At 42.9% G+C, this 12,300-nt stretch overlaps 1 protein-coding gene across 7 annotated transcripts in view; it reads left to right on the forward strand.

Moving 5' to 3' along the window:
* The window catches only part of clcnk (chloride channel K), a 63,027-nt gene that overhangs the window by 18,803 nt on the left and 31,924 nt on the right, over positions 1–12,300 (forward strand). For 6 of the 7 annotated variants that reach the window (XR_009508196.1, XR_009508195.1, XM_059951938.1 and 3 more), the window contains exons 3-6: positions 2,402–2,530; positions 7,774–7,913; positions 8,400–8,477; positions 10,915–10,993. Coding sequence is in view for 5 of the 7 variants with exons in the window: in XM_059951938.1 (XP_059807921.1) it covers positions 2,402–2,530; positions 7,774–7,913; positions 8,400–8,477; positions 10,915–10,993 (426 nt within the window). In the remaining 2 variants the exon portion in view is untranslated. The remainder of the gene's footprint in view (positions 1–2,401; positions 2,531–7,773; positions 7,914–8,399; positions 8,478–10,914; positions 10,994–12,300) is intronic. The other variant, XM_059951937.1, reaches the window with a different exon arrangement.

Here is a 12,300-nt window from a genome sequence, read left to right on the forward strand (position 1 = left end):
TAAAGGTCAACCTCCAGGTTGAGTCAGTCATGAAGAAGGCAATGTTGGCATTCATTTTGTGAGTTATAGAATATAAGAGCAGGGATGTGATGTTGAGGCTCTATAAGGCACTTGTGAAACCACACTTGGAGTATTGTGTGCAGTTTTGGGCTCCTCATTTTAGAAAGGATAGACTGACATTGGAGAGGGTTCAGAGAAAATTCATGAGAATGATTCCAGGAATGAAAGGATACTCGCATGAGGAACGTATTCCCTGGAGTTCAGGAGAATGAGGGGGCATGTCATAGAAACATTCCAAATGATAAAAGATTTGAACAGTCTTACAAAGTCAAAAAAAGGTTATTTCCCATGGTAATGGGGTCTAGGACAAGAGGGTACGACTTCAGGATTGAAGGACGTCCATTTAGAACAGAGATGCGGAGAAATTACTTTAGTCAGAGGGTGGTAAATCTGTGGAATTTGTTGCTACGAGCACCTGTTGGGGGCAAAGTCATTGGGTGTATTGAAGGCAGAGATAGATAGGTTCTTGATTGGCCAGGACATCAAAGGATATGGGGAGAAGGCAGGGGAGTTGGGCTGACTGGAAGAACTGGATCAGCCCATGATTGAATGATGTAGCAGACTCAATGGGCCAAATGGCCTACTTCTGCTCCTATGTCTTATGATCTTTGATCCATCCAAACTGATATTACTTCTTGATTTTCCAAGCTATGATGTATATATTTGTTATTGGGATGAGGATCCTAATTAGCCCATTTCCTAGAAAAATTAATTCACAATTTGGTTACTTTCCAGAAGGGCTTTTAGATTCTGTTCATTTATTTTTATTTGTGCCATTAACTCCCCTATCTTGTTACGAGTATGATGTGCATTCAGGTATGGAGTCTACAAGATTGCTTTATATTTTCAACTCTCTCTGGGAGAAGATATATTTCTATTCTCTATTCTTTGTCCCTTGTTGACATCTTCTGGTTAATAATAACCACTCTTCTGCATTCTACTATCAACCAACTTGTCTTTTTTCTTCAACTTTCTAAATTTTATCTCACTATAACCTTCTCACCTCCATTGTCCCCCAGCTATTTAATATGTGCAATTCTAGTTCTTCAATAGACTGGAGCCAAACTGATTCAGGGGAAGCCTGTGCTAGCAGAACAGCTGCCTCTTTCACTAGCACTGTTACCAGTCCCCTGAGAACTGAAAGACATTTTTTCCACATCGATCTTTCGCAGTGCGTTCTGCTCTCTCAATGTTATCGTGACTAAATACCTTTGTATTCTTACAACCTGAATGAGCCTTTTTCCATCCTCCTGGTAACCTCTTCTCTTGTCAAAGCCAACCTGTGAGTACGGTGTTAGGTCACTTCCTAGAGCTGTGTCCAGGTGTCTACTCACCTTTCCTGGTTCTGACCCGGCCCCAGGGGTCCTTTCAGGGTGGGAAAGGGCAATCGTATTAGGGCGAGGGACTGGGAGAGGAAGGTTCTTCTGGAGAAAGAGTTAGGAGAGCCCAACATTGAGTAGATTGGGTCAGAGAATTTTCTGTTGGGTGGTGGGGATAGCTTAAATAATTTACTTCTTATGAATCAGGAGATTATTGAGCCCAATAGGTCTTGAAATTGAAGACTCCATTTATATTCAACAACTTGTGTGATTTGTTTTCAATGAGGGATAAAATGAGCTAATGTACTTCCACTGGTCACAATGAGTGCATATTTAGTAAATAAACAAGGCTTATGTTTCATTTTCCAACATCACTATCTGCCCTTGCCCTGCCTTTGAACCTCTGAATATTAATAGTTTGCCAACATTTCTTCCAGTTACAAAGTGCAGCAGAAATAGACGCTTTCTACCTGGGTGGCATCAGCAAATGGACTTAACACGTCCATTTGAGCAGTGAGATTACTGGGGAAATGGCACCAGGAGATCCGGGCGGGTTATAATTTCTCCCAATGATTAACTTTAGGAGTAGGACATTACCGTGTTCAACACACAGCATAATTAGCAAAATAAACTGGATCAAACCTTCTTAGTGAACTTGAAAGATTAGCTTTATTTGTCATACATGCATCGAAATGTACAGTGAAGGTTGTTGCTTGCATTGAATCAAATCGGTGAGGTTTATGCAAATTTCACCAGGCTTCTGGCACTAGCGTAGAATGCCCTCGACTCACTCACCCTCACTCGTGCGTCTTTAGAGTGTGGGAGGAAACAGGGGCACTCAGAGGAATCTCATGTCGGCACAGGGAGATCGTACAATCCCCTTCCAGACAGCAGCGGGAATAGGGCGGCTGTAAAGCGATCGTGCTAACTGCTGTGGAACCGTGAGTTTGACACGCAGGCAGGATGCGCTTTATTCCTGCGTTAAGGGTCTGGGGTTCATCCAGCTTCTTGTGTTTCTGCAGCCCACCGGTGGCTCTACGAGCAGCTAGATGGCAACAATCTTTTGCAGTACGTGTCTTGGATTGTGTACCCTGTTGCCATGACAACGTTCTCCACCGGTTTCTCTCAGTGCTTGTCGCCACAGTCAGGAGGTAAGTCCGCCACAACACCGATTTATTTATAACTGCACAAGTATTCGCACAATTTGCCTCCCACTGGTACTGTGAACACGCCACAAAACACAGCTGTCTTCTGCAGGAGAAAAAAAGTTCCCACGTCAAGATGAGCTGAAAAGCATCATTAGATACGCAGGTCCCTTTTGAAATCCTATCCGTAAATTCCAGAAGATTTCAGGGATTCAACTGGAAGTAAGAGTTGGTGTGGTAATCCGGTAACGAGGATGTAATTAGCCAGGCTCTCGACGGAGGTAGTATCAATGTTACCATGCTCAGTGTGGGCAGCCATGTCCTTGATGGAGAGTGAGAGTGCGTCAGTGGGCTGAGTATTTCTGCTGCTGAATCTCTAAGCAATCTTTGACGACAGTACTGGCAGCATGGAAAGTGAACTTTACCCCTCCATGTTCGTTTGACTCAGGATTTGTTCCATCCACTAGAAACATTGGTGCTGACTCTCCTCTGTTTAAGATACGTGTGTGAGGGAGAAGGATATTATAGAGCAAACAGCCTAAATGGAAAATGACTGCAGTTTGATCCAGGGCACAGAAGCTGAATGTGGTGAACATTTTAGCTTGAGCAGCAACACCAAGGATTTGTAAATGGAAGCTCACGCTTGACGAAGTTGATTGAACCCTTCAGAAAGATGACTAAACCATTACTCAATGGAATATTTATTTTGATGGACATCCAGAAGGCATTTGTTTTTGTCCCTCATTAAAGGATAAATAGCTACCATTGAAGCTCCTGGAATTGGTGGCTCAGGAACTGGTTGGAAACCAGGAGACAGAGATGAGCGCCGGTGCCCTGAAATATCTACCCTGGGGACTGTGGCTATTCGCCATATCCGTAAATAGTTTAGATGTTAGGTTGGAAAACCACATGGAGACAAAACTGTGGAAAGAAACATCTAATCCCAATAAAATACTAACAGGTGAAGTGAATGGAAGTTTTAAATAAGCAAGATGTAGAAGGACCCGTAGAAATAGATTGGCACAAAGGACAGTGTGCACCAAAGGGCCAATTTCTGTGCTGTCAACACTATGACTCCTACACTATTGTGGTAAATAGAAAATTATGTCGGCAAATGTGAAGGCATCTATAAGGATAGTACTGAGAATCTTTAAATGGTGGAAAGCTGGTAGCAGCAGACATCCATTTTCAGAACATCATCAAAACGGCTAATGCAATTAGATCTGGGCGACAGAGGAAGACTAGTATAGCTTGCAGGGGGATCTGGACAAACTGGGAAAATAGACTGACAAACTGCAGATGGAATTTAATGCAGACAAGTGGAAGATGTTGCACGTTGAGAGGACCCACCAGGGTAGGTCTTACACAGTGAATGATAGGGCACTGAGGAGTACTGTAGTACAAAGATTGTAGGTCAATAACTCATTGAAAATGGCATCACGAATAGCTGGGTTCGTAAAGAAAGCTTTTGACACATTGTCCTTTATAAATCAAAGTATTGCGTAAAGGGGTCCTCTATGACTATGACGCAAGTATCAGAATCAGGTTTATTATCACTCACAGGAGTCATGAAATGTGTTGTTTTGTGGCACGGTAATTTGCAATACATAAATGCTCACTATAAGTTACAAATAAATAAATAATGAGTGCTAAAGCAGAATAGTGACGTAATGTTCATGGATTCATGGACCATTCAGAAACCTGATGGTAGAGGGGACGAAACTGTTCTTAAAACGAGTTATATAGGAAGTCACATTACAGCTATACAAGCCCCAAGAAAGATCAGCAGCTCCCCAAAGTCCTCTGCCCTGGGTCAGTCCTTCAGGTTGTCCCCAGGTATAGCCCATTTTCTCGGTGTCCTTTCCCTACCAGGGATGAGATCTTTGGAGCTTCTGTTGGTGTTTCTGTAGCTCTGGGTTTTTTTCAGGGTGAGGTTGCTAGCCCCATGCCCAACCCCCCTCCTTTCACAGCCAGGCTCAGAACCATCTATTGCTGAGTTGAAAAGATCATTCCGGGTATTTTAAATTGCTCTAAGTTTTTGAATTCCAAGCATTAAATTATGAGGAGAGATTCCACAATCAATATTGTGTTTTTTGGGATTTAGGTTAATGGGTGGTTTGACTGAAATTTTCATGATTTTAGGTTAATTAGTACATATGAACATATGAATTAGGAGCAGGCCATTCTGCCTTCCAAACCTGCTGTGCCATTTAATAGGACCATAGACAAACTGGCTGCACCCTCACTCCGCATTCTCATTAACTCACAGTAACCTCTTAGCCTCCTGTTTATCAACAACAGCCTCCACCTGAAAAGCGTTCAGAGATTCTGCTTCCAGCAACCTTTGTGGAAGAAAATTCCAAAGGTTCATGGTGGTGTTATAGAAAATAAACTCATATCTCTCTTAATTTGTTGTCCACTTATTTTTAAACAGAGACCGCTCGTTGTTTACTTTCTCAGGAGAGAAAAAAACAGCATCTCCACCTCCACCTTGTTAAAACCCCACAGGGTCATTCATATCTCTGTCTAGTAGTCCACTCTCACTCTTGGTTCCTGTGGATGAACGCAGAGATACTGTTCTGAGGGTCTGGGCTCGAGGACTAGGGACATGTCCGAGGATTCTGAGGTTAGAAGCAGAGGAAATGTTTCTACATCCAGAGGCTGATAGGAGTTTGGAACTTGTTTCTGTAGATAGTTGGTGGTTTATTTGACTCCTGAGATCTCTGTTAACCAGATTGGCCTGGGGATGTGGAGTTTGGTTACAGAGGACCCCATCTCACCGATTGCCCGAAAAGGCTTGGGGGTAATTGTCACATTCCCACGTTTCTTTGTACCTGACTCCCTCTTGTGGCCAACATTCTCCTGATGTAACACACACAAAATGCTGGAGTAACTCAGCAGGTCAGGCAGCATCAATGGAGGGGAGTAGACAGAGTTTTGGGCCGGGGACATTCATCGAGACTGGGGAAAATGGGGGTGGGAGCCAGAATTAGAAAGTGAGGGGGAGGAGTTCTGATGATCTGATAAGATCCCAAGACTGATTCTCGTCCCGTAACAGCGGTCTGATTTGTAATGACCGGTGTTATGTCAGTGGAATATTGTACAGTACTAACTGTGTGTGATGACAGTCAGCTCTACCTCTCCATCACTTTTCGTAACTCCACAACCGTCCCCATGTTGTCAGATCGCGCCTTCAATCTGGGGCCATGGATAGCAAGGTTAGCTTTCTCTATATGAGCACCCGACAAGTCAGCCCCAAATCTCAACAGTCACCAATCGCCAGCTCCCTTACCTCTGACTCCATCTTCTTATCTTGACTACTTGTTCAGGTGACAGAACTCAACACCGACTTCAACCTTGTACCCAATCTGCTACCGTGCCGTCTTCCTTCCAATTTTGCAGCATTCCGTGGATCTGCCCACCACCCAGTCGGGCACTGAGTATAGGAGTTTGGATGTAATGTTAAAATTGTCCAAGGCATTGGTAAAGCTGAATTTTTAGTATTATGTACAGTTCTGGTCACCGAATTAGAGGAAGGATATCAACAAAATAGAGAGAGTACAGAGAAGATTTACTAGAATGTTCTCTAGGTTTCAGCATATAAGTTACAGAGAAAGGTTGAAAGTCCTTGCTTGATACCTCCTGCCCTTCAGTAGGGCAATATACAAAGGTCATGTTAACGGTCGGATTTGTGAATAGAATACTATATGGTGCCTGACTGCGTAATCTAACGTTCTCAGCGGAGGGAGAGTCGCAGGAAGCAGGTGTTCTTGTAACTGATTTTCTGGAGTGGACACCAGGACAAAGGTTACGGACTGAGTGGAAAAGATTTCCTGACTTGCACAACCGATTGTCCGCTACCGTGCTACTCGTGCTCCAAGAAACAAGTCCTCAGTCGAGCAGAGGCTGTCAGGTGGGCTGTTAGCTGGGGGGCGGTGGGGAAGTCAGGTGGGCAAAGATATTGGGAGAAAGGGGCGCGCATTGGAAAAACAAACGGTTTTAACTTGCAGTGACAAGGAATAGTCCAGGAAAGAGCTACAAATACAAGAGCCTTCTCTGCAAACGCAGTTCTTCATTGAGCTATGATGCACACAAGGGAGACAAGAGAGAATCATGGACCATTGTGGTGGCCAGGAGCTGCCTGACTGACTTACCATCATCAGGTGTTTTTGTCCAAATAATTATTTGACTAAACTCAGGAAAGGTTAAAAAACAACAGTTAGGCTACACCTTAATATTGTCCCATCATTTCTGATGGTAAATAAATTGTGTTTTACGTGAAGGCAGAATGAATCATAACCATGGCCTTTGCCAGAGAGACAGGGTGTCAACTGCTCCTCAGCATCTAGAATTTAGCACTGAGTAGAATATTTGAAAACATATTTGCCTACATGTATCAATATTTATATTGCTAGAGTGAGACGATTTTTTGATATATGAACTTTTGTCCCATGCGTTGTTTATTTGCTGTAACCTTTGACATCCATCTGTCAGTTCAGATCTGAAGTACTGTAAAATGTGGCTAGACTGCCCCCAATAGGCCTTATGCAGTACTCTGAGTTAAATACCACAGTTAATAAACAAAATAAACAAGTGAAATTGAATGTACTATTTTAACCAAAACAGATGAAGGATCTCAGCCCCAAACGTCACCTCTTTACTCCTCTCCATTGATGCAGAGCTCCCCCGGCATTTTGTGTGTGTTGATAACAAAAGAACTTTACATAGAGCCTCAAAGTGTTTTGAAACTGAACACTCAATGAATTACTTTCTAAGTGTAATCGCAGATACAGATACAGCCTTTCCCTTGTAAGCTTCTGACACAAGATACCTACGAGGAGAACACGAGAAACTTCCCCCGCCATAAACTATAGGAAGACGAGAACCTACTGGTTAAGGCACTCCGATTCCAACTGGAGTGATGAGGAAGAGAAACATGTTGGATGAAGGCAGTTCGATCGGCCACACTGACACCTGCAACGTTAATGAACCCCCATAACAAACTATGTTATAACTTTGCTCAAGACAGTTTCAATATTGAGATCTGAAGTGATTCGGATGGAATAAAACAGGGAGAAATTCATACAGGACAAATGGTAAACACCAAGGGTGCCCTTTCCCTGAAGTTTCGGTGCTTGTAACTCTTTTTGATAGTTGCTTAGTTTACTTGAGCCCGGACTTTCTATGCTGTTGCTTCTCCGGGTGATGTCTTTGAGACGCTCGCAGATGAATATCAATCTCTCATTCAGGTTCGGGGATTCCGGAGCTGAAGACAATCCTGACCGGAGTCCTTCTGGAGGAGTACCTGACCATGAAAACCTTTACAGCAAAAGTAGTTGGTCTGATATGCTCCCTGGCAGCAGGGAGTACAATCTTTTTAGGGAAAGTGGTAAGTTTAAACCTGATACATGTTCTCCGGGCAAAAGGGCAGGAGCTTGGGCACTGGGGAGGCTGGAAAGGGAAGGCAGAGGAAGAGGAGGAGAAGGAAATGTTGAACTGAAGGACATTGAGTGAGATCTGAAATAACTGAGAAAAGGTAGGCTAAGGGGACAAAGATCCAAGAGGAGGAAAACCTTTTGGAAGGATAAGAAAAACAAAAAGGAAGAGAAAAAAAATTGTAAAATGACAGGTATAGATTCAGGTTTGGAACCTAAGTGTGGGAATGAACCCCAAATGTAACACTGAAATTTAAACAAAAATACACCGCGGATGCAAAAATCTGAGATAGATGCTGAAAATCCAGGAAGCGCTTGTCAGGTCAGGCAACGAGTACGGAAAGAGAAACAGTTTTAACATTTCATGCCTTTGATCTGCTGAGTGTTTCCAGCACTCAGTACTTCTACATGAAACGTGACAATTTTCCTCTGATCCTCAGGGGCCCTTTGTACACATATGCAGCATGATTGCTACTTACTTGGGAAGGATCCGAACGACAGTCACCAGGGATTATGAGGTAACGAGGAACATTGAAGTTAAATTTATTCATTTTTCATTTTCAATCTTTTTTTATTGATTTTTAAACAAAAAAAGATACAAATCAGAGAAGTTATAACAAACAAATAATGCAAAAAATGTACGAACAACAAAAGGGATATATACTGTCAGTCATATAAATATAATATTAAGAATATAATATAATATAATAGAATATAATATAAACAAGAAAGCACAACTCCTCTTGGCAAATCATAGAAAAGAAAAGACTGGAAATTTTTATAATAAAAGAGAAAGAAAAACCGCTGAACTAACCCAAAACAAAAAAGAGAGACTGGGCAGTCCATTTGAGGATAAAATTAGAAAAGAAAAAAGAAAACATCCTTCTGGTCAGTTCTGAACCTTTGTGGACAAAGAGGAACAAAAAGAAAAAAAATTACCTAAAAAAAAGAGAAAAGAAATTAAATCATATGAAAATATTGAATGAAAGGTCACCAGACTTGCTCAAAATTAAAACATTGAAGTTAAATTTATGAATCATTAAACCAGAGCTGGCAACACCCTTTCAACTTTTCTCTGTACTCTTTCAACCTTATTTACATTTTTCCTGTAGGTGGTGACCAAAATCGCACACTATACTCTAAATTCGGCCTCACCAACGTCCTATAGAGTGTTTACTTCATCTCTTCCTGCTTGACCTTCACCTACTGTCTTGCCAGACGGAACTCATTAGGTTTCTGAAAGGAGAAGAGCACAAGGGTAATGTTGTGGGGCTGAGAGGGAAATGTTAGAGGCACTCGTCTATAGCCCTTGTTGCTTGTAACGGAATGTAATATGTGGTCTTCAGTGGCCAATCCCTCTTCTCCATGGAAGGTCTAATAACCTCCTGCTGCACCTGGTCCTGTACCCACTTCTCTCACAGGAGAGCAGGAGATGTGTGAGCTAGTGCTCTGAAAGTAGTTCGGATGGCGTGGCTTTCCCGATCGGATAACCTGCAGCCGGTGGGAGCTGAGGTGTGGGCATGAACCTTGGGAGAGTGTGAAGAAGGTGAGGGTGCAGTAAGGCCTGTGATCGTCAGGCATGGTCGGTAGAGGTCACCAGTCGTTGAATGATGGAGATGTGGTGAGGACCACTAGCTGAGCAGAGCAGTGCGGACAGTGGGATGTGGCATCAGAAAAGGCACTTGCAAGCCTTGATCAAACGAACAAGATCTGTTGACTCCTCGGGGTGTTTGTGGCGGGACTCCTGGCTCCATTCCACCACTCTTCCTGGCCCTTCCAGTTACCCAGTGACTCCTTGCTCCAACATTCAGCCATTTTCTGTCTCGGGACAGCTGTAGGTGGTTTGCATAAGCACCCAGTAATAGGATAAACAGACACAGCTCAGTTTCTCCAGCATTTTGTGTGTACTGCTCTGGATTTCCAACATCTGCAGAATCTCCTGTGTTTATTATTAGAACTCTCCAATTTAGCCCCACTGTATATTTAGTTATTGCTGGAAGTATTTCCTGCCATTAGCAAACTGTGTAATAATTGTAAATTTTCATATGACAGCAAAGAAACTCCCAATGTTCTTAAACTTGCCCGAGTTCTGTCTGGATGGCAACGTACACAGTAGGCTCACAATCCAGTGGACTCCAGTAAATTGGGACACATCGGGACCAGTACATTTTGTCTCAATTAAGCGGCTGCCCCAATTAGCCAAAATTTAATGAAGATATAAAAATGTGAACTGTTGAGTCATAAATTACATATTTAAATGAAATGCAGAATTTGAACACTGTCGATACTGCTACGGTGCAATAAAACTGTGTATTAGTTGCTAATAGTTATTGACAGAGGAATTCTCCCAGTGCATGCTGCTGAGTTTTTTTTATTTTAAAGGAACAAAATCAGTGCAGATAATCAACTGCCTTCATACAATGCCTTTGACAAGTTCATCCTCCAAATCATCATCTTCACTGTAACATTCAGGATGACTATTGATACCTTCAAATTCTTCATAGCTCCAACTCGTTGAAGTAGCAAATTGCTTCATTTTTAAAAATTCCCGGCCATTTCTGGCATCTGCAAGACTGAGTGCCTGAAGCGGCAGTCAGCAAAACAGTTCTGAATTGTCTAACTGCTTATCTCTCGCCAACTATCAGTGGGAAAAATCACTGCCTTTTTCAACACGAACACACACAACCGATGCTATTTGAAAAGTGTTCTCTCTAAGCACAGAGAAATGTTTAACAGCCACACAAGTGAGCTCAACGGACACTAGAGAGAAACTGACCAGCAGTTAAGCAGCATAGTGTCCCAAGTAAACAAAGGGAATCCTGGCTACTTTTTCGATGAGTTTTTGTTCTTGAAGAGTTGTCTCAAATAAGCTGCTGACCCAGTTGACTGGAACCCACTGTACTTTGTATTGCGACTGAACCAAACCCAGTTCAGCCTGATATTCCTTTCCTACAGAATACAAGCAAGAGGTACGAGATGCTGGTGGCGGCAGCAGCTGTCGGGGTTGCCAGTTGCTTTGGCGCGCCCATCAGCGGTAAGTAACCGGTTGGGTCAAAGTAGCTCCTGTTTTGCTATAGAGATGGGAGGCGACAGCAGGTCACAGTTGAGGAAACGTGGATAATGTTCCTGGCCACTCCTTAATACAAGGAGGTAAAAACTGGGAAAAGACAGTTTAGTTGGGGACAATTTGTTTTTAGCGATCTATAATATTGTTGAAAACATAATGGATCCCAATGAGCTGGTTGTATAATTGGAACTGCCATCTCCTACTTCTATTGGAAAGGTCTTAAGGATGAATTCTATTTTTAGTGGGCTTTGCTTTCTGCTTGTGTATATTAAATTTAACAGAAGAGCTGTTGGAACCAAAGATAAACAACTTCTGAATATGCTCAAGTTACCATTTATTTCAAGGGGAATAGAAAATAAAAGCAAGGAGATAATGCTGAGCTTTTGAGAGACACTAGTCAGGCCGCACTTGGAGTATTGTCAACAATTTTGGGCCCCAGCAAAGGAAGATGTGTTGTCATTGGAGAGAGTCCAGTGAAAGTTTAAAAGGATGACTCTGAGAAAGAAAGGATTAATGTATGAGGAGCATTTTGTAGCCTTGGGCTGTAGTCACTGGAATTTAGAACAATGCGTGGGGATCTAATTGAAACCTACCAAATGTTGAAAGGACTAGTTCGGGTGGATGTGGAGAGGATGTTTCCTCTGGTGGGGGTGTCCAGAACTAGAGGGCACAGCCTCAAAAGTGAGGGGTGACCTTTTAGAACAGAGGTAAGGAGGAATTTTTTTTAGCCAGAGGGTAGTGAGTCTGTGGAATGCTCTGCCACAGACTGAGGTAGAGGCCAAATTCATAAGACGGAAGCTGATTGTTTCCTGATTGGTCAGAGCATCAAAGCATATGGCAAGAAGGCAGGTGTATGGGGTTGAGTGGGATCTGGGATCAGCCATGAAGGAATGGTGGAACAGACTCGACGGGCTGAATGGCCTAAGACTGCTCTTATGTCTTGTGGTTACCACAGAGTCTTAGAGTTTTCCTGCGGAAATTTTTTCTTCCAACCGGCTCCCGTTTGAATGTGTTTCTTGTAACCATCTCTCCTGAGGTTGTTGGCTCCTTCCCGAGATACTTAATGTATAGGGTGGACACATTGGGTGAAAGGGTCCATTTCTGAGCTGTTTGGCTCTGGGAAGCTGCGAGTTCCCGTCAGCTTTCAGTGGTCAGTGTTAGTGGCCATCAGTCATGCCCGCTGGGTGACTATTAGCATGACCTCACCAAAATGGCAACCCTCACACTGGCAGTCACCACCTGATGATCAAGTGTGGCTACCCAAGATAGTTTCC

Source organism: Hypanus sabinus, chromosome 27 (assembly GCF_030144855.1).
Source record: "Hypanus sabinus isolate sHypSab1 chromosome 27, sHypSab1.hap1, whole genome shotgun sequence".
In the NCBI taxonomy this organism is placed as follows: Eukaryota; Metazoa; Chordata; class Chondrichthyes; order Myliobatiformes; family Dasyatidae; genus Hypanus; species Hypanus sabinus.